The 26,487-nt window shown below is 40.2% G+C and overlaps 1 protein-coding gene across 1 annotated transcript in view; it reads left to right on the forward strand.

The window, feature by feature from the left end:
* brinp3a.1 (bone morphogenetic protein/retinoic acid inducible neural-specific 3a, tandem duplicate 1) overlaps positions 1–19,668 on the forward strand; it is a 48,969-nt gene extending 29,301 nt beyond the window's left edge. Inside the window, exons 5-8 of the mRNA XM_028404021.1 lie at positions 7,514–7,619; positions 8,077–8,313; positions 12,491–12,713; positions 18,459–19,668. Of these exons, the coding sequence (XP_028259822.1) occupies positions 7,514–7,619; positions 8,077–8,313; positions 12,491–12,713; positions 18,459–19,575 (1,683 nt within the window). The 3' untranslated portion in view covers positions 19,576–19,668. The remainder of the gene's footprint in view (positions 1–7,513; positions 7,620–8,076; positions 8,314–12,490; positions 12,714–18,458) is intronic.
* The last annotated feature ends 6,819 nt before the right edge of the window (positions 19,669–26,487 follow it).

Consider the following 26,487-nt stretch of genomic DNA (forward strand, 5'->3'; position numbering starts at 1 on the left):
AATTAATCTGCGGGTCCCTACGGAGGCTGCTCGGATTTTAATTAATTGTGTTAACGCATCAATAATAAAAAAAAAGAAGAATGAAAGTCCGTTCTTCTTCCTCCCGCTGCTCTCATTTTGAGTTCTCTCTGCCTGTCTGGTGTAAATTGATGATGTCTTTGTATTCAAAAAGCCATATTTCAGTAACTGTAAATTGAAAAACTGCTGCACACTTTTTCCCTCTTGGGCTGGGGGACACACTACACAACTTTCCCAGTCTTAACAGATTTTGAAAAGACTAGGGATACACACTAACAGACTGGCTTCAGCAGGTTTTTTATGATGATGGGGGGGCACACACTTAACAAGTGAACCTGATGAGGGATCACGGACTACATGATCTGTCAAACCAACTAAAGCCAACTGAATGCAGCAAATTCTGGCGACAGCGACAGATTACAAACAAACATACCAGCTGGTGGCAGTAATGCAGCAATTTGTTTGTTTGCTAACCTTCAAAAAACTCCAACAAGAAGAAGTAAACAAACACTGATGACAATCAGCTAGCTGCTGCTGCTGTCTGCTCAGAAAAAAAAAACACAAAGAAGAAAAGGAGTCAATCATTGTTTTGATATGACCGCTACTTCCTGTCATCTTCTGCCACTACATCCCACATGTCCCACCCTGTCTTTTCATTGGCTGTTGACAATTTGCAGTTAGGTCAGGGATCAGTTCACACAACCTGCTGGTGTCCAGATTTGTCCAAAACAACTTGTTTGAATGACTACGACTGAGGTCGGGTCGGGTCTGTTCCCCTCACACACTTGCAGATTCGTCTTTTCACCCCCTCACAAAGTAACAGATTTTGGTGCCGACGACACATGACAACTGTGCCCAACTAGTGCAGACTGGTGCAGACTAGTGCAGACTTTGTCCGACAGGGAATCCTGGGTAAAATCAGGCAGAAAAACCATGTAGTGTGTCCCCAGCTTCAGAGGGAGAGTGATGGAGACACTGGATGTTCCCATAGATACAGAGCTTCCAGCTTCTACTCCTCAGGACTCTCTGTTCTTCATCGACCTTGTAGTTGTCAGAGCTAAATGTCAAAAGAAAGACAACTTTTCAGCCCAGAGCAGCAAAAGTCTTCTGTTTCCTCCTGGCTGGACACTGCAGCTGCTGCCATTAATCTAGTGAGGAGTTGTGCTTACTTTTATTGGACCTTTGGGAAAATATTAAAAGAAGACACCGTCATGGTGTTTGGCAATAATTCGCAAGTGACAGCGTGGGAGATGGATTCCCCTCTAGGTTGGCAGTTTGTCTTCGCTGCCTGCGGAGCTCAGATACACGCATGCTCTAAATCAAGCCTTTGTCAAGGATGATTGAGCTCAGACTGTGAACAATCAAACTATGAGCTCAAAGCAGAACAGATTCTACACTGTTTTTTTACAGCATGTCAGATCCAGTGTTGTGTCCGAGAGTTGGATATTCTTGCATCTTCTGAGGCAAAAGGTGTGAGTTTCCATTGTTTGTTTTAATGCTTGGCTCGAAAGTTGTGTTTTTGTTGGACTTTATCAGGGGATTCAGTACTCCCCTGTTGTTGTTACTAACAAGTTTATCCTCACCAGAAATTGAGGGCAACTGGTTATTTCTCCAGCTTTGTGTGCTCCTGTGGTTCTGTGACAAACTAAGGCAGTCTGAATCTGTGTGTGACTTTATTGCCAGTTTTTCTTGTAAACAGACTTAAAGACTGTATACTGGGTCAGAAAAAACATACAGTAGGTATACACTGGCTAGGTCTGGATAGGCTTTTACTAGGGTCATTGTGCAATCTCGTAATGGCCAAGATGCTACAATGCATATGTCAACTGCTGCAAAAAGGGGCACCTGCGGTGTCATAATATGACGCAAAGGCAAGATGGAAGTGAAACTGTGTTAGCATTGGAACTGCATGCAAAATCCTAATGTACAGATAAAGCTTGTTTGCCAAGCCTGTTTCTATTTTAACCCCATACGACCCTTTCAAAAACCTAACCAAATAGCGTTGATGCCTCAGAAATCCAGCTGAAAGATTAAATCTATGCAGAAGTGTTGAAATCTGCAGTCCCCCCTGCAGCCTCTGGGGACTGGCTCCAAAAGCAAGTCGATCCCAATACATCTCCATGTTAAAACCTTTGTTACAGAACAAATAAACATGTTTACAGCCGGGTACAGAAACTGTTTTTAGACAACTCTGCTGGGGGTGACTTTTCATAAACCTCAATTATATTTATTTATTAAATTTTGCATAATAATTGGGGTGACCACAGCATGAGCTTCCTGCCCTCCTGTCTCTTGCACCACATCTTTGCCTGTATTTGGATTTTAGGTGGACTTAGATGCTGCCACCATGGTGACATTGGAGCAAACCTACGGGTGATGTCACAGACCATAGTTCTACTCTATGTGATTTTTTTGCTTCTCAAATCATTTTTAGGTAATTCACACCTTTATACGACCTGACCTTATTGCTGAGAACCACAAGGTGTAATGTGTAAAAAAAAAAAAACCCACTCTGACCTTTAAGGTTCCATTTCACAGTCTCTTGTCGGCTATAGTTAGCTGTCCATACTTAGGTCAATTATAAGTGTCTGTATTTGACTCACTTGTGAAGAATTGTCGCTCTTTTCAGGTTTATTTTGGTCTTTTTTGTTACCTTATTACAAATTGTAGCAGAGCTTCCTCACAAATTTTGGCAAAAAAAAAACACACACACATCATGTGGTTACAAGACACCCATTTTAACTAAGTTTTCAAAACCCCAAGCCCCTTTAAATAAACTGTATTTCAAGAGACCACACAGGCTGCGTTTAGCTAAATGGTCACTTTATTCACTGTGCAAAACAAATCACTGCTTGCACGGTGCTTTAAAACCATTTGTCTACAGGATACCTTAATGCATCAGTCTGTGATTAATTTTTGACAGCAGAGAATGGCTTAGAAAATTAAATCAGTCCCTGTAAAACAGCCCTGCTCTCTTTGTGTTATGGTATTCAGTCAGCCCACACGTCGAATCACAACATTTTAATTTAGTTTAAATGTAAGTATAGAATTCGTTTTAAGCCAGGAGTGAGTCTTAATAGAAATAAACGTGTCTAGCTTTGAGTGGAGCCGTGGATCAGTTATCTGCCTGAACAGCTTCAAAAGCTTCATTTGTCCCCGAGAATCATTTCCTCCTGGCATACAGGAGGGGATTAATAATAAAAAAAAAAACAGGTTGGTGTAGCAACAGATGCTGCACGAGAAACATTATCTCATCTTCTACACTCTGTTGAATTCGCTGTCATTTAGTTCTTGTTTCCAAAATGTTACATTAGCATTGGACACAGATTCCACAGCTGCTACAAAAAAACTGCTTTTATTTTTTCATGCTGTGGTTAAGAGTGATTTGGGCTTCTGTTGCAGCCGAGGTGAAAAGCTCTGTCGTTTACCGAGCAAACTTTGTCTCTCCAGACAAAGGGACGCTGGTGATTATACACAGCCTGTTTATTCAGACAAACAGTGGCTTTCTGAAAATCTGGACAATCCCTGCACACACAGCTCGCTGCTTAACTGTCCACAGGCCTCTGTTTGGATGTACACATCTTTCCTCAAACAAACTCTCACTTCCCTAAAATGAAGTGGGGAAAAAAAGTAAGAAAATTGTGTCAATGACAGAATTATCTCCGGTTATTATTATCGGTTGGCTGCACAGAGGAGGATTTTACAGCCTGTCCTCACCAAAAAAATGTAACATCAAGTTGACACTTCAGTCCTTAAAAGATGCTTATTTTCCAGCTCTATGTATCTGTGTGTTAATGTGTGATGGACAGTTTGTGTTTTAAATGTTCTAAATCTGTGAGGTTTTAGACCAACATACCTTACCCTGTGTTTTTTTAACCCTTAACCTTAACTCATAGTTTCTAATGCCTAAAGCCGGTCATACACTGTGGGTTTTTTGGTCCGATTTTGGCTCGGGCCAAATTTCAGCTTTGCCTTTAATCACGCAGTGTACTGGGGCTAACGGCGATCAGATGATGGCATGTTTGATATTTTTGTCGCCCCTCGTGGGAGTATCGCACAGTTTAAGCAGATGCGGCCTGAAGTCTGTGTTTTTCCCCCACTGCACATGCGTTTGCTGAACACGCTCGACGCCACTGCGCCTACACTAAATTGTTTCAGATGATAACAAACATGGCGGCACCCCCACACGGTGTCGGACAGAAGTGATGGAGGCTATATTTGATGAGCTGAGGCAGCAACATGCAGCACAGACTCTGACTGACCTTTTCTTTAAAACAGCAACAGTTCCAGGTTAGACATGTTTAGTTTCAAGTTCGGTGTAATCACCTGAGCAGTGATGTCGCAGCCGACCATCGCACCGTACAGTGTGAGCACATACATCGTGAGCTTTGACTTGACATCACATGTAAACAGTGAAAACCCAAAAGTGGCTTTAAACTGACGACGTCCATCGTCCTGTACACCTGTGTGGTCTGACGGTCTGGCCAAATCATCTAGTGTGTGCGTTGAGAGGATTATATTGTCAAAATAATATGTTAAAACAATCCCAGTGTTTGTTTTTTATGCTTTTAAAATGGTTTAAAATTGAATCTTTGTAGTGCAAGGAATCCTCTTCTCCATCAAACCTTGTTTTCTTTTAGCTTAGATTGGGTGCACTCAATTTTGTACTTAATTTCTGTTTTTTCTGTTACAATAGGAAGGAAAAATTAAAAATTACAGTAAAAAAGGAGCAATTTGTTGTAATCCTCTGGTGTGTAGCCAGCCACAAATGAACTGGGAAAAAGCAGAGAAAAATGTGTCCATGGCAGTCTTATCTCCAAGTGTGTTAGGTATCTTCTTTTTTTTTTTCCCAACACTCCTACATGCTTGAACTTGTTCTGAGTCAATTAACCCGACTTGGAACAGGTGTGTAAAACCAAACGCACTCTCTGCCTCCAGCTGGTGCTTCCGGTGCTCTGTAGGAGTAGGACACAAAAAACAAACACTACGGCTCATCCTTTTATTTTTTTGTCTGGGAAGAGTTAATTGCTAATTATGTAGCCACGTAGCTATTTACAGAAAAATAAAATAAAAAGGAACCATCATGGTGGGTGGATAAATACGGCGACGGTATCCTCTGCAGACTAAATGACCCTCTGTCTGTGCCAAACCAACAATTTCTGCCAAGTTGCTTGGCACCTCACTTCATGCCGCTGAACTGTATCCTTGATTTGTACAAGAGTTCTCGCGGGACAAGAAAAACTTGTACTAACCAAATGTGTTTACTTCCCTCAAGCTGCTGCCATTTAATATTCTCAAACCATCTACTCAAGGTATAATTTACTATTCTCTCGTGATGACTTAACGCCCACACAGCCATATCAATTTCCTCTGAGTAAAGTTTTTTTTTTGCCCCACTTTCTTTTCTCAGTCTCCACACTGCCACTGAACAAACTGCACTCCTTGCAACAGGATGGAAATAAAGGTGGCCTGATTGGTAATGACTAAGGCAATCACACCTAATCCCATAGTAGCTCTGTTTCAGATCCCCTACAGGTGCCAGTAAAGGCTGCCAAACATCACTTTTGTTGCAACATGTAAGCTCACAGTATCCACCTTTGAGAGAGCTTTGTGTTGTGACACTGATGTAAAAAAAAAAAAAAAACAGAAAAACACCACAATGTGCAGTTACCAAAAGTAAATGGACATGTGCAGCTTTAGATGGTCTGTTTTTAGCTGAAGAGGTAGAAATCTTAATACTGTTAGCCTACTAGCCCTGCAGCTGGTCATTGGTCACCCAATATATTTGGGTGACCAATGACCAATTGATATATTTATTGACTAATTGTTGCTGCATTACAGCATATAATGAGGATTTAGATAATAAATGTGTGAAAAACAAGCTGAAAGAAGTTTAAAATGGAAGAACTCCCTTCTTCTTCCTGCAAAACCACCTAATGCTTGACTTTAACATCCTTCAACATGCTTCATCAGAGAACTGGAGGTCCATATAGTGTAAAGGCAGCAAGGGACTTTCTATATGACCAAACTCTTTGAATTTCTGTAGGGGTGCCTGTGAAATAGTCCCGAATTAATCTGCTCCAGTGGCGTGCAGAAATGTTGGCATTGCAAGGATTTTTATTATTTTTTTTTTAAACTTTGTTAGACATTTGTCAGGGTCTAAATGTGATGATAAATATATGTGGTGTGAATATCTCAACACAGAATGGTAATGCAACTTTGGTTCAAATAAATTCGGACAGTTAGCATCAGTGATCTTCTGACCCACTCGCTTCAAAGACATTGATGTGTTCGAAATCACTCCCTAATCACTATATATAGATCTATATAGTGCCTCCTTTATAGTGCTGTCCGAATTCTTAGTGACAAATTAGAGACCCCATATTGGGAAAAGTAGTGTCCATCCGATGGTCACTACTTTTAGCGATATGTACCGTCATGCAGTGTGCAGACCGGCGAAAAGAACTGGAACGGAAGTTACGTCACCTGTCTTATAAATATAATGATCATTTAAAGAAGGTAGCATGACCGGTTGTGTTTGCTTTATTTATGTTTTGCCATAAAACATTTATTGAGCTATAATGGCACAAATTATAACTGCTAACAACGTAGTTTGTTTAGCCAGCAGAGATCGGCTCGGTTAATTTGCGGCAGCAATGACGTCATTAACGGCGACAGAAAATGATAGAGGTAGTGTCCGAAATGTCCAAAAATGCTTTCACAATGACTTCACTATATGGTACCCTACATTGAACTCCCTATATGGGGAGTATTGTGTGAGTGATTTCAAACACAGCCAGGAAGTCTGTACCTTTTCTTACTGTTAGCATCAGGTGTTATCTTTCAATGTATCTAGGTTTAACACATTCTCCAACTTAATCAAATGTGATAAAGTTTTAAAATGATAAAAGAAGTGATGACGGTATCGTCTAAATGTGGATTAGAATGGCTCCACAGTTCACAGCGTGTTTTCAACCCTCTCATGAAATTACAGCCCGTGTTGTCCTGCACCGAGCAATAACACGATTCCTCAAGGTGCATATATAATTGAAGAGGACATGCTTACGCTGGCATGCGATGGAGTTTTAGCATGTTATGAGTGTCAGTTGCCATCTTAATGGGTAAACACAATGTAGAGATGATTTGACAGATGACACCACAACTTACTCATTACGCTGTACACCAGGGATCCTTATCACAACTCAATTTCCAGCTCGCTAACTCACAGAGTCATTATCCCAAATATGATTTGCACATCGGAGAAGTCTAAATAATGTGTAATATTATTTTGTGTTTCTCAGAAGAGGAGATAGCAAAGGGGATGGCTGTTAATCTTATTTTGCATGACATTTAGTGAAGTGCTCTCTGTCTCTCTCTCTCTTCTTTGTTTTCCTCCATGTTTCTCTCTGTTGTGTGTCTGTATATTTAATGCCATTAGTGGGTTTCTTTCTCAGTATGGATTATTGTTATGCGCCTTTGTTTTTCCTCCCTTTAGGTGACCGAAACAAGGACGGGCCCTCTCGGATGCAGTAACTATGACAACCTCGACTCTGTCAGCTCCGTTTTGGTTCAGAGCCCTGAAAACAAGATTCATTTGCAAGGTTGGCCATCCATAATTGAACTCTCCCAATTTCTGATGGAATTGTCACAGTGTCTGTTCTCTGGCAAGCTTATAACTGCGGCACGAGAGTGTCAGAACGAATTTAGCTTCAATCACTCTCTTGCTGCCTTTTTTTTTTTTTGCCATGCATGCTTCCAGAGTTCTGAATGAATTCCAGGCAGTAATGATTCAGAACAGAAGTAGCAGAACTGTGCAGTAAAAATAAAACTTTAAGTGAATATCAGCGTATATAGCGTTGCGACGCCAAGCCGTATGTCAAGCGAGGCAAAAAAAAAAAAAACAGAGAAAATGAGTGCCAGCCTTCAGTGATTTACAGATCTAGCAGACAGCCGCCCTCTGAACACATTTCCTGCACAACTGAAAGTGCTTACAGCTCCTTCTTCGTTCATCCATGTGACATTTCCATGTTTTTGCCCCTGTTTTTGTCCTTGCCTCAGGCCTCCAGGCTATCCTGCCAGAGTATCTGAGGGCCAGGTTTGTGCAGGCGGCTCTCAGCTACATCGGCTGTAATGAGGAGGGCCAGTTTGTGTGCCGGGACAATGACTGCTGGTGCCAGTGTGCTGTAGACTATCCGCAGTGTAATTGCCCCGAGGTGGATCTCAGGGCTATGGAAGCCAGTTTGCTGCAAATACGTGATTCCTGGAACATGGCCAACCAAGACTTTGAGGAGTCAGGTCAGTATGCTTTTTTTTTTTTTTTTTTTTCCCCGCTTCCTTCTGCTCATTCCGTGGCAGTGACCCTCCCACTGACAGCAAATTACAACCCATTGTTAGAGGAGCTGATGGGCAGAGAAAACAAAGACAGACAGGCCATGAAAAGAAGAGGCAATTACATCCAATCCATGTAATGGGAATTCATCACTACACAGAGGAGCAATTTACAGAGCAGCTTCTCGCCATGTTACATGTATAATAACTAAAACAACTGAGAACATGTATTGGAATTATTTAGATTAGTCTGTGACTTTAATAGGAAGTTCTGTGTCCATGTAAGAAAATGCATCCTTAAAGGGCGACCCTGAGGATTTGTGTCACTTTGAAGAGAGGTCAGTTGCAGCCCAAATGTATATATGATTTTTTCTTAAAAAAAATATATAAGAGAAGTAAATGTGCAGCAGAATTGACCAGATTTAACCATATTTGCGCAGTGACCTGTGATGCTCAATTAAAAATCACTTCATACAAGATAAGCAAGGCAAAGCCAAGGGTATTTAATTCAAAATTCCTCATATTAATATTGTTTATTATTATAAAAGACTTCAAAATAGTCATTACATCAACATCTCTTTAATTGTTCATGTGATGGTTGAAAAAAATCATTTTTGGAAAGAATACTCATCCTTTGTGCCTCTTGCTGTTATTAATTATCACAAAAGATGCAGCCCTAAGCAGACAAGAAGCCGAGAAATGAAGAAAAAATCTGGCACAAAATTGAAAAAATAATAAGAAAGATTCACAGAGAACTAACCACAGACTGTTTGGTGAAATAATGTCTAATTTGAGTGGAATCTTTTACATGCAGACACATTTCAGACATTCCAGATTTTGACAGGAATAAGACAGCCTCACAATTACCAATATAAGACTAATCCTCTGCTTTTGAGAAACAGAGGAAGGTGTGTGTCTACAAAATCCTGAAGACGCTTATCCACTGTGCACATATGGAACTCCAGGCAGAGTATAGATTAAGCTCAACACTGGAAAGTCTATCAAACCGGTCTCAAAAACCTACTCTTCATGAGAATGATTTCAATTATTGCTACTTTAGTAGCTCTTTGTTAAAGTATCATCACAAAATGTGCTGACCTGGCTGCTCTGATGAATCAACTCCTCAAAACTCACGTCATTTTATCATCCAAATGTCTGCAAAATCACCTTTAAAAATATTTCTGGGAGAAGCATTTTATCCATCAACAATCAGCTGAATTAAATGCTCGAAAACGAAGGCACTTCATCACACTGATGCGAAAAAATCCAATGTCCCATAAAACTGCGCTGCTTATTGATTTGCAATGTTTCCATAATACAGCCAGAGAAAAATCAAAGGAAGATCTGAGTCTGTACAACGAGCACGGAGCATCAATAAATCTGACATCCTACACCCAGCTGACATTCAAACCACTACCTGTCTCTGTGGCATCTTAGCCTGCGTGAGTGTTTACTGTAATGCGACCAGGTCAGCGGTGAGTCAATCAAATGATGCCTCGTCAGTACAGACAGGAGCTGCTGCTGCTGCTGTGCTCCAGAAACTGTAATCAGTTAGCAGCACGATGTAACTTAGCTGACTTGCACTGATAGTTAACCTTTATAATGTCAAGTGTTGCATGCTCTCAGTGTTGTGTATGACATATTTTACTCTATCTTTTGCCAGAACTCTGTGTCACCCTATCATTACTGAAACTGAGCTGCATCCTCAGGCTCTCAGGCAATCCAGATTTTTTTTGATTTTTTTTTTCCCCCTGCTCTGCCTTTGAGCTGTTTTCCATGCACCTTGCTGGTTTGAGAGTGTTATTACTGGACTACATGCTCCTGCGCTGAGGGCAACTTGATTAGCGCACAGTTGGCAATAACTTAAGCAGCAAGGTGCCCTGAGATCTGCAGTGGTACTGCTGCTACAATAAATAAAGAAAAAAACAACTGTCACCCTTTGGGATGGGACTGTATTGCACACTGGATCCAATAGAGATTAACAAACATAAGTGGCAGAGAGATTAATAATGGAAGCTCTGAATGATCTCACATTGAGTGTGAAATAAGACATGACCGTCTCAGTACGTGCCTGTTTGGTCCAGCATATTGAACATTTTTGGAAAAAACAGAATTAAAGATACAACCAAGAGTCAAAAATACATTTCAATTTGAGAAAGTACTTGAAATTGATCCCTCTACAGAAGTAAGACTTATAGTTTATTAAGTGTAACCCTTTGATCTAAGAGCTTATCCCCTTATTGATACACATCATTACCCTCCAGCCTCCCTGCGTTGTTTTTAATAATGCCCACACAGAGTCAGCCTGCACTCATGCTTCGCCACAACCTGCACAGCATCGTCTATTTTTAAAAAATCATACAAAAAGGGAAGTGCATGTTGCTTTCCTGGGTTCAGTGGCTGACAAGATAATAATGGTGGTTAGAGAGCAGGTTTCCAGGGATGAGCTATTGTTGTTGTCTTGGTGATAAAATAATGGCCTGCCTTGGTTGAGCAGCAGTTTCCACCTTTTCCCGGGATAATCGACAGCACGGTCATTAGTATATTAGCCTATTAGCAAGGAAACATCGAAAAAATCTTATGGCTTCTAATGGAGGGCAAAATAATTAGGCTACTTTCTAGCTAATATGACATAATTTATATCATGAAATCTATTCACTTATTATTTTTTAATTATTTTTGACTGTTTTGTTCTGAATATGAACAATTTCCATCACCTTTGATGTAACTTTATGTCTTTTCTAAAGCCCACTTTATAATTGTAGTCTGACCTAGAAAGATACCGTGTCTTTCTTTAGAAGACAAGAACAGACAAGAACAGAGCAGACACACAGACTGACAGCAGGATGAATGCTACAAGTTGTATCCAAAGGCTCATATATGTTCTCTGAATTGAATCTGGCTGTCAATGGGCTTTCAACCAGTCCCCCTCCGGTAGTCTCATAGTTGTTAGCCAGTCGTTAGACACACCCGACACAGTCAGCCAGACCATCACAGGTAAGTATGGAAACATTTAGTGCTATTGTTTGGGTGTTTCACCCAGACCCACCCACTGAGGTCTGCTACCACATATAAACCATGTTTCCCCACCAAACAGAACTGATGAAGCTGCTTGGATAAGCAGCGAAATGTCTTCAAGAAAACGCTACTAAGTCCAGAAGCCTTGCTTCAATCTTCTCTACGTATTATGACCTGGATGACTGAGAATCTTCATCAACAATCTGGCTTCTATGTTGTTTTGGTGAGAGTAGCTGAGTTTTGAAGTGATGAGCTGTAGAGATAGCTCCAGTATAATGGATGTCAATGGTGCAGATAGGGATGAAATGGTTCCTCGTTAAACAATTAAATGGAGTCTGTTGGTTTTCAATAGAATTCTCTCTTCTTCTGTGTAATTATTAGCAAGTCCAAACATCTGCCACGCATTACATCAAACAACAACCAAACCATTTCAATTTGTGGCTAACTTTCCCTTTGACAATGAACAAAAGAATATTTCAAAAAGGCAATGGGTACCTAGAGAACTGCACCGTGTAATATCTCTCCTCCTCCAGATTTATAATGTAGGCCACGGAAGGCACCCCCTTAATACCCTTTAATATTTTATTATAACCTGTTTAATCAATGTATTAATTTCACAGGAACATATAATACAGCTTGCATAATCACCGGGGAAGCCATTGACACTTAATTGCATTTCTAATCAGATATTTCATTATCAAGATAATGTTAACTAATTACAAACAGCGCTACGGTCATTTTCCAATCAGTCTTGCGCATGCTTCGATTTTCCATACAACCAATCATGATTATGATGATACTGTTATTGAATGGCCTGGATGTGTAATCTGTTTGCTGTGCATGCAGTGAACTCTGACAGATATTACCCCTTTTGTTCACAGGCTAAGAGGGAAAACTGTTGGCTATTCATTAACGAAGGAAAAACAACATCCCTGTGTTTAGCTCTGCCTCTTCTCATTAGCATACATGTCAAACAATATCACTTCCAGTTTGCCCTGCAGCTATTCAGCCCTCATGGTCTCTGCAAAGTTATTCTCTCTTTTGGTCTGTCTAATTTAGCCAAGTATAGAAGAAGAAAACTCTTCCTCTCTCACCGCCCTTGCATGTCTGCCTTCCTTCCTTCTAGACGAGTTTCAGAACTTCGTTCGAAAGCTCCCCACCTTCTACGCCCTGAACACATCGGCTATCCAGTATTTCTGGAAGATGGAGCCGACTATCCACCAACGCTACAAACAGCTGGAGACCAGCACGCAGCAGCTTCTGAGCAAAGCGCGACGCATCGTCCACAAGCTCTTCACCCTCAGCAAGAGGTGTCAAACTCAGCCGAAAATTATAATGCTGAGAGAGAGGTGAGCATCTGATAAGTATTTCTTGCTGACCTTTCTGTTGACACGGATGTGGTAGTGTGTGCATGTGTGTGCGATTGTGTGAAAATAAGCAAAAAATTGCAAAGCCCGCAGCCACATCACACACCTTCTCAACAGCAGAGCTGGTTTATTTTCCTCAGCCCGCCCTCGTGCATGGCGCTTTGTTATCCCTGAACTAGGCATTATGCTAATAATACGCACAATACATTAGCGCTTTGATATTCAGCAGAAGTGAGCTATATAGCGTCACACCTGATGACTTGGCTGCACTCCCGGCCTGGCTCTCCTAACATTCAGGAAATCAAAGCCAGCCTCCTGTGAAATTAAAGTTTGCTGTGTTTTAAAAAGAATATGCAAAGTTTGGGATATTTTTCTGTGACTGTGATGCAATAAAAAAAAAAAGACTTTTTTTGGTTTTTCATATACTCTGCAAGACAAGCTTATGAAAAAGAAATGTGATTATGTCAGCCATGTTTATTTCGGGAGCTATTTCAGATACTCATCCTTTGCAATGTGATTTTTTTTTTAGTTGGAGGTGCAGTCACCCCCTCCTTCAACCGCCTGTTAAATAAGGAAATACAATCCCTGTTCATTCAGACAGTATATTATTATTCACACAGTGTAAAAGTGTGATATGTGTTGTTAACCTTAGAGCCGCTGCACGTTCAAATTTTCTGCTTCCTGCGGCATTAAATGGAAAGTTGGACGTTCTTGTTTAGGTTTCTAATTTATGTTAGAAGAAAATGGAAATATGAAGCGCTTTATATATTATCGCGGACTGACCGCTGCGACGGAGGGAAGTGAGATTACATGTGCAGCCACTGAGAGAGACAGATGCAAATTAAAAAGATGGATCAAAGTCATGTTATTGCAGCAGCCAACACAAGATAGGACCAGCAATCTGTTATTTTTCATTTAATTTCACATGTCTGTTTCCTGTAGAAGCATCATATTCATTTTTTCACTGTGACTATTTAACCCTCCGAATCATAAGCACTAGCACTGTGGGTTTGTTATCACTGCAGTATCCTGCAGCTCTATAGAAACAGCACAATGAGGGTGACGAGTCAATCATGCAGTACAAAACAGTTAAAATGTGGTAAATCATAGAAAAAGGAATATAATCTTGAGAAAAAATAAGAACTCCACATGCTACAGAGTCCACTTTTCCATTGGACTTATTAAGTGTATAAAGCCTGCTGACCATCCAAACACTGAGTTTCAGCAGGTCAGTCTAGTTTCACTGAGGGGTGCAGATTTTGTTTTTTTGTTTTTTTTGTTTTAATAGGATTTTGTTGCAAGTGCAAATCCTTTATTTTTAGTGAATTTGTAAAAAAAATAATTAAAAAAAATAAATTCCAGGACCACTGATGGTTTTGCCAGTTTTTACTGTGAATGCCATCATTTTTATGAAAAATGTCAAACCCACCAGGTCTTATACTTCCTCCCTTCATTTATAGCAGTAGTTGTAGACTGTATGTGCTACAACCAAGCGTCTGTATTTGGAGTTTTGGCGGACTGTGAAGCCGCCAACATGGTGGCGGTCGGAGCGTCACGGAGCCTCCTACTGAGCCTCAAAGCGGCTCTTCAGAAACAAACGGGTGACATCATGGACTCTCTGTCCATAGTTTTTACTGTCAATGGGTACAACACATGCATGTCTGCTGTAATGCAGGAAGTTTAGGAAACGTCCCACTGTGTTACTTTTTAAACTCACAAACTAAAACAATAGTGACGAAATAATAAGTGACTTGATATGAGTCCATAAACAAGGCTCACCTTTATGTGTCGCTCCTTGTGTGCTGAATAAATGTAATATGCTTTCTCAGCATTAAACCTGGACGGTCCCTGGGCTGAATTTTGAAAGAGGATTGAGTGCAGCGGTGAGACGGGGGGGGGGGGGGGGGGGGGGGGGGGGGGGGTGATGAAAGTAAAGTGGATATTTTGGATCCTGCTGTGTTAACCTGGCTCTCTAAGACAGGTCTGTTGCCTCATTTCAAAGTGTAGTTCAAAGACTTTTATGATAGCGGCTCTCAATTGAAATTAATCTGCTAAATGAGCATATTTTAATTATAAGAGATACTGTTATCAGTTCCGCCTTCAAAAATCAGACCACAAATAAATGTCATATAAAAAAAAAATACAGAAATTTCCTCTGTTCAGCTGCTGCTTTTCATATTGCCTCGAGTGTAATGACCTAGTTCATGGAGGATTTGTTTTTTTTTCCCTTTTTATAAAAGGGAATATTCAAGCATATCTGTAGCCATTATTCATGTACTGAAGCATCATGGTCTTTGTCAGATGAAGACAAAGCAAACACAAAGATATTGCATGCATTGTATGCTGTGAATCCATTTTGGACTTTCCTTTGTAACTTTCCAGCTCAGTCTGTGGAGATAAGTACAGTATGTTTTTTTTTTTTTTCTTAAAAAAATACAAGAGGTGTCAGAACAGCCATGATGGAGTTTCACAAACAAGTAATGTGCTGTTTTTTTGGTCTGCCAAGTAAATAACTGCAGCTCTTAATGGAAAAAAATGAAGTGTATCTTCTACAGAGGGGAGGGAAGAAGAAAAAGTTTTTGTTCACTAGTGAAAATTGAATCTGCAGCAGAAGGAGGAAGTTGCTGCGTGTCATTGATCTGTGTGAAATGAACTGACAGACAGTGAACAGATTGCAGAGTGAACGCGCAGCCTCCCTCTCTCTCTCTCTCTCTCTCTCTCTCTGGCCTCGCACCGCACACTGCGTCTCCATGACAGTTTACATGTCCTGCTGACACAATGCGCTTTATAGTGGCGTGACAACTTCCTCTCCCACACTGTGCACTCTGGAGGTGTGATATGCACAACTGACTCTTTAACTGATGCGAAGCTGGGTCCTGGTGAGACTTTTTAACACATTACATCCACTTTTCCGTCTTTTCACAAATTGTCACCATATTTTGACGATTGGAGAAAATGATCTTCCATTCCTATTTTTCATTCACGTCATGCTGACTACACTCACTCTGACGTTGAGGGGGGAAAAAAACTGACAAATACCTAAAATAACTTCCAAGCCTTCCATCATGATCGTTTCCTGCTTAACATATGCACACTGAGCGAGTGATAGAGTGCAACATGGTGGAGGGAACACAACCTAATACTGGTAAATATAAAACACAATCTGTCACAGTGTTTTTTTTCTATCAGTTGTTTTTATAGATTTATTTAGACAGGAACGGGTGCTGCACTGCTTAACACCTGCAGAATTGATATATATATATATTTGTTATTGTTTCAAATTCATATCTCTATGTCTGAAAATGAAATTGCTCAGTAGAAAATCTATTTCATTAGGTTGTGTGTGATGAGATAAAAGTGAGCGAAATGAGATTGCAGCGTGTTTTTCTCAGGAAAAAAAAAAACAATAGCTGTAGTCAAATATTTAGGCTTATTGAAATAACCCGTGTAGAGTACAGCATGTGCCTGTGATGTGGGCCTCATGGGTAAAAATGAACAATCTGATTAAAAGTACATCAGCTGTGAGTGGCACACAATTAATGCTCCAAGTGAAGAAATAGAATATTCATAATGCAGTTAATATTTATATACATAAAGCATTCAAATGATAACTGGTGTGCACAGTTACACCAGGGTAGTTAAGGAGATAAATACCATAAAGCCTATTTGAGAGATGAGGATGACAGGTGATAGGAGACAAGTGGAGGAAGGAGGAGCAGGAAACGGGTCAATAAGTTTGTTGCAGATGAAAGGAAATGTTATGAAAAGGTCTGGTTGGAACCAAACTATCATGTATTCCTCAAACTAACCAAGCTAAAACCTAACCAGCAGCAGCTCATCTCGCCTGTATATGCAAAGATTAGTTAATGGCTTTGGTTAGTGCCAAGTGCTTTGTTATCTCCTTTGGAAACTTTGCTTGGTCCTTTCTATTGTACTTCATCAACTCTTTGAAAAGTCAGTAACGGCAGTATCTGTGTAGAATGTGAAACATTTCACCAAAAACTAAACTTTAAATTCTGAAATATGCTCTAAACCGTTTATGGAAGAAAAGTTTTAATGACTTCATTAAAGCTACAATTCTGTTTACACACACACACACACACATTCATACAATGTGGAGCACTGCTATCATTTTGTCAAACAAGTGTTTGGACATATGCTACTTGTTTTTTCTTTCGGATGCATGTTTGTGAATGTAAATTACTTATACGTGCATGATTGTTTATCCTAATTTAGTTATCCAGCTGCAGAGAACTACAATTACAGATCATGTGGGTAGAGAATATAAGCGAATTCAGCAATGTGACAGATGTGACTGAGCAAAGCAAAGGCTAGAAGACTGATTTATGACATTATATTCTTGTCATGGTGTCCAGCTGCACCTTTATTCACACACAATCTCAGGAATCTTGGTTAACCATTACAGTGTGTGTCTTGGAATAAATCAAACATTCTGCAGCTTTTGTTTGTGTTTTTTAGTCTTGGACTCCAATCATGATTTAGAAATGAAGGTTTTTAAATCATCTTTGGAGGTTTAACTCATTTTAAAGGCACAGCACACATAATATGTGTTTGGAATTTGTAAAAAAAAAAGTCATATTTTGCAATAAAAGCTGTTCATCATGAGAGATTCTATATACTATGAGCAGCCGTTGAAGCTTCTTTAAAGGGTAGTGTTTTGGGCTGAAACCAAACATGCGGAGAGCATATCAGTTCAGGAGGAATTTCATCAAACTGCTCAGGGATTCCAGTGGATAGCTTTAACTCAGGCCTTGCTTCACAGGCACAACCCCCAAGAGAATATGAAGCGAGAGCAGAGCTGCTGAGGACCGCTGACCTTCAGCCGTATCTCCTTCTCCCACACTGTTAGATCAGGAACAAGACAGCGAAGATGTTTGAACCCATGATATCACTGGTAGTTACTGTGATTTATAAAACGGAAAGGTTCAGCTGCTCTCACTAAATCACATTTCATTTGAAAGATTTATGCCTCAGTGTGCAGCATGTGTTCTCAAAAACATGTTTAATGTTTTACAGAAAAAGATGGATTTTTGATATTATAAATGAAAAAAACATGTTTTACAAGGGCAGCCTGGAAACCCAATGATTACAGTATGCACTGTACCTCAGAACTGCTTGTGTCAATTTGCCTTGACCTTCAGTTGCTTTTCATCGCGCCCTCACCGTTCTATCTATACTGACCTGCACATCTTGTCCATATCTATTGAAATCGCTCATTTCAAATGCATAGTTCTGACAAAGACATGAGCAAATCTAAGGTCCTTTATTCTATAACTTGAAAAATAAAGAAAAAAAAAATAAACCATTTGCACGAACACGATTATGTCCAAAAAAAAAAACAAAAAAAAAAACAAAAAAAGCAACGTGCTGAACGCAACTAGGAAGCCATGATTAACACACCTAATAAAAATCATAATAATAGCTTTGTGGAGCAGCTTTCTTATGACCCAAAGCACTTGACAATGTGAGTACAATAAGCAAAAACAGACAAACAAACAAGGGCAGTCACATGACAAAAATTTGGCCGATGTGTGATGTCTGTGTGGGAAATTAGAAATATTTTAACATCTATAACATGTTTCCATGTGTGCAGAACTTTGTATAGCAGCCAACCCGCAGTAAAAAAAAATACCCAGAAACTAGTTTATTTCAGAATTTTTCAAAATGTTATGCTTTACATTTATACCTGCTGTGTCTCTGTTGCAGGCCCTTTAGCTACTGGCCAAACTACATCCTCTCCATCATGTACTGCAGTGAAAACAACCACATCGGCTCCTACCTGGAGGAGACCAGGACCTGCTCCTGCCCCTACGAGCATCCCCCCTGCCAGGGCGTGATCCCTTGCACAGTGGGGGAGGGCACGGCCTGTGCGTCCTGTTCCTATGAGAACCGCTCCCGCTGCGCCACTTGCAACCAGGGCTACATGCTGAGCCAGGGTGTGTGCCGCAACGAAGTGCCGGACTCCACTGACCACTACATTGGGTTCGAAACCGACCTGCAGGACATGGAGCTGCGTTACCTTTTGCAGAAACGTGACAACCGCATAAGCATCCACGGGATCTTTGTCAGCAATGACGTTAGGCTGAATAATTGGTTTGACCCGTCATGGAGGAAGAGGATGCTCCTGACACTGAAAAGTAATAAATATAAGTCAAACCATGTCCACATGCTCCTGGGGATGTCTCTACAGATCTGCCTTACCAAGAACACCACTCTAGACCCCATGCTGTCTGTCTATATCAATCCGTTTGGGGGGAGTCATTCAGAGAGCTGGATCATGCCCATTGAACAGAACAACTACCCAGATTGGGAGAGGACTAAATTAGACCTTCCCTATGACTGCTATAACTGGACTTTGACTTTAGGCAACAAGTGGAAAACATTTTTTGAGACGGTCCACTTTTATCTACGGAGCAGGATCAGGGGCCCTGCCAGTAACGGAAATGGAACTGTATATTATGAACCTTTGGAGTACCTGGAACCGGGGCGGAATCTAGGCTACATGAAGATCAACAGCATCCAGGTGTATGGCTACAGTATGCACTTTGACCCGGAAGCGATCCAGGACTTGATTTTACAGCTGGACTACCCATACACTCAGGGATCGCAGGACTCGGCCCTGCTGCAGCTGCTAGAGATCCGGGACCGGGTCAACAGGCTTTCACCGCCCGGGGCTCAGCCTCTGGACCTCTTCTCCTGCCTGCTGCGGCACCGGCTCAAACTGTCCACCACAGACGTTGCCAGGATCCAGGCAGCGCTGCAGACTTTCAGTGCCAAGCAGCCCAACTCCATGGAATATGAAACAACCAAATTATGTAGCTAATAAGTGGGCATGTGGCCAGGTGCACAGATGGAAGAGCAGTTATCACACAGGTCTGATGACGGTTAAAAGCAATCCTGGAGCCGTGCGAGGGACATTTGGGGGACGTTTTTCGAGCGTATTTGAGATTCTCTTGTCAGCTTTTCCTATAAATTTGTATAACAACTTAGAATGAAGGAGGATTTCACCGTACTTGCCTCATAGCTTTTGTTTTTTTCTCTCTCCTGATGAAAATGATAACTTTGACAGTTAATAATATAAATCTCTGCCATCACTGATATGTTGCCAATGTGCTGACGTTTGTAGATTGCACAAATTTAAATCACTCACATAAACAATAGCTTCTGCTGATACAGTATTACCCGAGCAATGTAATCATCTCACACAGACATTTCATCACCGGCATGTTTTGTTTTTGTTGGTATTTTGTATTTTTCCTTATCACTTTTATCTTTCAGTTACAAAAACATGTTCTGATTTTTAGCTTAAGGACATGATGCGCGCCTCATTGTTTTAGCCTTCCATCTGAAACTCATTTTTTAAGCTCTATTACATGTTTTGTTTTTGTAATAAAAACAATAAATAAAATAAAGTGAATAAAAAGATGCTGTATTACTGCTGAAGAAAATGTACCATGTTCACAATATATGTTACATGTGCTTTTATTTTTATAATGCTGTTATTTGTGGAACAAAAGTTACAAAAAAACACTGTCTATAAAATGTATAATACAATTTGTTAATACACTAAATAAAATACATTTTTATGTGTGGTCTATAATTGGTTTCCCATGGTGTCACGTGTCACAATTTAATGCACAATGTTCCCCTTTAGAGTCATTTTCCGTTGTGCAAGGTTTCACTGATAAACTCGACATGCTCCCCACCTCCGACAACAGCATACAGCATGGTTACTTTGTTATTTACCGACCACATTCCTATCAGCAAAAACATATTCAAAGCAATTACACTGCTCCACAATTACCAAGTGAAGCACACAAAAATACACATGCCAATAGTGCAAACAAAGGAAGCATATTTGGTTCAATTATCTTGCCTAAAGACACATCTGCAAGTGGCCAGGGCCAAGGATTGAACCAGCAATCTTATGGTTAAGTTCACTAACTGAACCACTCACAGATAAACAGGGAGACATCTCAAAAAATGGCTAAAGACTGCAAATGTTCCCCTAGAAGGGTGGTGCTGGTTGCCCTTCAACACTTCATGACCGATCACATACTTCATTCCACATTTTTACTTGGTGTATTACGGGCCTCAATGGATGCAGACTTTTTCCTAGTATATAAACCCCAAGTTTAAGTAACAATTAATGTACAGTAAAGTAACATTTAAGAAATGTTCTCCATGTATTTAAAACTAAGGTGCTTGATTTAGATTTAAGACGGTGGTGTTTTCTTTACAAACCGAAAAAGTACCATTTTTCTTTTAAGTAAAATATATGCACTAAAAAATATTTTACAGGTAAGTGAAACAATTACAGTTTCTCATGTAGATGGCAAATCATCATATTTCTACCAACTCTAGAGTATTCAAAGTGCTTACTCTTCTTCACAATCATCCAGTACAGCACACATTCAGTCACATGCTAATGGAGCAACCACTGGAAGGTTGTGTTTCAGTCTCTCGCCTAAGGACACACTGGCAAGCAGCCAGGCCCAAGGATTGAACCAGCAATCTCACAGTTAAGGGATGAGGTCTCCTAACTGAGCTGCTGTCGTTGTCAATCAGAGAAGGGTTAAAAAAATGGATACATAAGCTGGCTAATAATTATAACTGTTGACAGATGGGATGTCTTCAGATTTTTACCAAGGAAGGTGGTACACTTCATGACCCACCACACAAATAATCTGGGTTTTAATTGCAGTTAGGTATTAGGTGTCATGGACATGGAATGTTTATTCCAGTTGTAATGTTTGGGCCTAGATTATATTATATTTTGGTTAACATGTAGGTGGGTAGGTTAGCAGTTTAAGACCCCTGCTTTCCATATCATTGCTGTGCTTCTTTGAATATAACAGAGGCTTGTTATTGGCAGTTGCTACTGACATCTGAAACTTCATGAAATATACTACACCTTTGATTATTTAACAGTTATTTATGACCACTATCAACAAAACAAGTGCTTTTGGCTGCAGTCAGACTGATTGTACTTGCTCAGCCATTATCCCCCACTCCTGTGCCACACAAAAATGTAGAACTTACATGACTACGAGCAGGGCTAAAAAAAGAAAAAAAATGAACATAATCCAAGCAGCACTTGTCAGACTTGACAAAACTAATAATAGCAGCTACATTAAAAAATATACAATTACATATAGAAGGCAGAGTTGCTGAAGGAACAGGAGAAAAAAGCGTCAGAAAGATTGTTGCAACAATGCAGAAAGCAGCATTCAACTTCATTTCATCACGTAGTTGGTAAATATACTTCAGAGCCATAAGTGTCTCTCAGACTGTTTTGAACAGCACAAAATGCCGGAAATCTTTACAAAAAATGACAAGGGATCATTAGGAGGCCAGGAAGCACATCCAAAAACCACAGAAAATAACCCAACAGCTTGTGTTTACATATAATATCTGCTATCATGGCTCATTAAACAGTCAATTATTCATTTGGACACCAATCCAAGATATGAGGCATCTACATTAACTCTTATCATACGATATCAACTCGCAGTGAGTTTGATAAAAGTCCAGCATTTTTCCATCTGATTTATTGCAGGCTATGTTTGGCTGATTTTTAAGATTTGCAGGGAAAGAAAGAAATGAAGAAAATTACAGACTTTCAGATCTCTTCTGAGCATTGGATTTACACTGATGGATGGCTGCTTGAGGCAGCAGGTAAGACATGGCATCAAACCCTGTTGAGGTGCTTCTCTCACTGGTTTGTAGTCTATCGTAATTTGTGGGGGGTTTATGTCTTACTCCAAACCGTGAAATAAAAGCATCACACTCCGAGGCCCCTGGGTGCTTTGTGCTATGTGTGTAGTATCAGCCATTCTCTTCAACCTCTCTGATGTTTAACCATTTCATATGATGAAAGGAGTCAGCATGGAACCACAGGTTCAGAGTCTCAAATGGCCCAGAGTGTTCCCCATCAGACGTTTAGACAGCAGTGAAGATTTTATACCAGGAGCGTCAGAAAAAAATGCAAATTGCTTCTTTCTGCTGGAACAGTGAAAGGACAGATCAAGCGGAAATTACAAGTGGAACGAGAAGATCTCGACTATAACTTTCCCAAGATTGTTCAAACAGATATTATATCAGCATAAAAAACTGAGCTCTGAATTACTTTTAAGATGCCTGCGTTATTACAAATGCAGTGATATATTCTGTTAAAAACCTGTGTGACAAGTTGCTGAATATAGGCAGAAAGTAGAGGACTCGTGTACATATGAATGTCAGTAAGACTGCTTCAGTCAAATGTATTGCGCTCGTGTCCACGAACCCATTACTTAAGTTTGTTAATGATGCCCCTCACTGTAAGGGCAAATTCAAATCAGGCAGTGACTGACAGACAAAGCTTCTATGATGTTACCCGTAGGTTTCTGAAGAGGTTCCAATTATTCGGCATACTGGCAGCATCAGTTAAATACAGGCAAAGAGATGTAGGGTGAGTGGAGCTTAGGGGGAAAGCAATCCGTAAATAGCAAGCTTGTCACTCAAAATGGTCACATCCTTGATTATGTAAAAGTTTAAATCTTAGTATTGTTTAAACTAGGGATGCACCGAAATGAAAATTCTTGGCCGAAACCGGTTGCATCATCTAGGGTTGGGCGATATTGGCAAAAAAAATCATCACGATTAATTGTGGCATTTAGCCGATAACGATTAATTTGACGATTAATTGATGACAATTGCACTTACATGTTTTTGACTCTAAATTAGCACAGTGTTCTAGCATGATACCGACAAATCATCAGTCAAGTTAACTACTTCATTCTAACAGGTTAAGCTGGTGAGTAGTGATTAGGCCCAAACCAGCCATGGAAATATGTATTGATAATATTGAGGCACAAACTGCTTCAAAATAATAATGAAGCAAACATTTAAAGTAACTTTGTGCTTCAAATGTTTTTATCTTAAGGTCACAAAGCATGTCAACATTAAAATTAAACAGACAAATAGACAAATAAGTTCAGAAAAGTCACATCAGTGATTATTTCAAGTTAAAAAATGCGCAAATGAACCTGTGACTGGAATATGTCCCACACTAGTGGATGTTTTGACTCACACTGTAGAACAGCAGCAGAAAAAACAAACAAATAAACAAACCGGACAATTTCACATTTAAATGTGTGTCTGTGCAAATCAACCTGCGTTACGTTCTTCCAGCGCTTAGTTTGGTCGTAAGGAGCACAATGACTAAACGTATTGCGGATTCTCAGCTGAGTGGAATTCTTTCCAATATCTGCTGGAGGAGACTTTGCTGTTGTAATGTTTCCTATCTTGCTGTTGAGTCCTTAAATAAAGATCGGAGTTCATTCATTTAATACGAGCAAAAATTCAGTTACTATGGCAACAACCAACGCTCCACGCTTCACCTAATGTATGTCGCAGCACTATGTACAGCTGTAGCCGGCGTTGTGTCCTCGTTGCGCTTTCTTCGTGCTCCGGCTTATGGTGACAGATGTTGAACTTATGTTAGGAACGTGCTGCGTCGCATTATTTAACTGAACACCACTGCCTTCCACCATTATTGTTATTGTGGGCTCACATGTGCGCGGGTGATGGTAAGAGTACGCTGCACACAAAAATGCATCATCATGACGAGGCACTAATCGCCGTAATAGATAAGTGGCAAATATTAATCGATGACAGTTTTTCTGACGATTAATTGCACACGATACGATTTTGCACAAGCCTAGCATCATCACAACATCCAGTTTCGGCTGAAAATGCACTTTTGGGCCATTTTTGGCAGAAAATTTTCAGTGGCCGAAAATTTTCAGTGAAAATTTGGTGCATCCCTAGTTGAAACAGGTAACCTCGACTTGACATTTTATCATGGAGGTCTTAGCGGATACACTCACTGTTGGATAAACTGCAGTTGTCTGCATTGGTTTCATTTCTAAGCCCCAGAGATCGCTGTTAACACGAGCCTGTCAAAAATGGAAAATGCATTGACAGTATAGTGTGGGAGGCTCCAACCCTCACCATGTTAGCAGCATCACAGCCTGCCTTAACCCCTATTACAGGCAAAGAGGTGCAACGCAAGCAGAGCTGAGGCAGTCACGAAAGCAAGCAGCTCGCTCTGTGAGTTAGTGTTTGCCTATCACTCAAGGCAGTCAAGTCCTAATATAATTAAAAGTGAGTTCTAAAATTTTAACTCCCTGTACAGTTGTCACAAAAGGGGAACATCTCAACAGAGACCAAAACTGTTTTTTTTTGTTTTTTTTTTATATGAACTGTGCTGTAAACATGTTTATTTCTGCTGTTCCCTTTATATGGGACTTAACTCACTTTTGGAGCCAGCCCCTACAGGCAGCGGGAGGAAGTGCTTTTTAAACAGTTCCCCATTGGCTTCATTTCTCTGCTCCGCACATTTCCTGCTGCTTTGGAAAATGTTTATAATGCCAAAAACATTTTTTTGGTAGTGCTGCTGTAAAGTTGGAGATGTAAACCTAAGGTTTATGGGATTTAACTCTCTTGTGGTCATTTGAAGAACGGCAGTTTTTGTCATATTAATGTTCCTTTTTGCTCCTCAGAAGTCGCTGCTTTCAGTTGCATGGTGAACTAACTGCTTCAATTAAATCTCACATGCATAAATGTTTCATTTATTTCTTTTCTCATGTCTGAGCCCAACCTCTCTAACATATTAATACAGTAACCAGCACCACACCAGCGGGGAAGTTTCTTCTTCTAACATTATGTATCAGAGAGTGCTACTTTTTCCTCTGCACAGTAATTTGGCTTGAAATTACACTTGCATTACAACTATCAAAACCAGTGTTTGCCTGAAAACACCTTTGTTTGACTGCCTGTCAGAATGTTAAATTCTCAGTAAACCACAGGTGTAAACAGAAACAAAGAAAAAGAAAAGACTTCGTCATGCTTAAGCAACCATTGTAACATACCCATCACAGCAAAGAAGAAAAACAAAGTCAACCGGCAATGTAACAGATTTTCAAAATGGGGCAGATGAGAGCATTAAGTTCAGCACAGGAGGAAACTAAAACCATGTCCACTGGAGTATCTGCAGAGTCATTTACTATAAAAGCTGTGTGTTTTCTGCCACAGAATTTCAAAGTTATAACTGTGTTTGACTTTTCTCTCTCTCTCTCTCTTTTGGAGATAAGGACTGTGTCAGACCTCAAATATCGATCAGTGGATGGATTCAGACAGGAGCTTACTGATAACAGAGCAGTAAGGTTTCAGACATGACTAAATAATGTGATGTTTTCTGTCAGCGCTGATGAGAGTCAGATCTTTGCCTTGAGCTCAAAACAAAAACATCAGAACCTTTGAGCCAACACACAATTATTCACATAAAGAGAGATTTCATAGAAGGCAAATGCTGATTAGGGCAGCATTGCTGAAAAACTTATTTGTCAAGTCTATATACTCAAAGGCCCAGAGCCAGTGCATATCAGTATGAGTAAAATAATTTAACAAATTTTAAACCTTTATTAGTCCCAATGCCACACACCAGTGAGTACACTGGAGGCTATGCGGGTAAAGGACACACAACAGTGACTAGGAAGGAGTTGGGATTGAACCACCAACCTTCCGGTTATTGGACAACCCTGCTATACCTTATTATCACTATTTTAATTGTGCTACCTAAATCTGACCTTAGGGCAACTGCAACATTGAATAAAAAATGTATACATACAGTATATATACACTACCATTCAAAAGTTTGGGGTCACCAGGCCAGTTCTATAGCTTCTCTGAT

The sequence above is a fragment of the Parambassis ranga genome, chromosome 4 (genome assembly GCF_900634625.1).
Source record: "Parambassis ranga chromosome 4, fParRan2.1, whole genome shotgun sequence".
NCBI lineage: Eukaryota > Metazoa > Chordata > Actinopteri > Ambassidae > Parambassis > Parambassis ranga.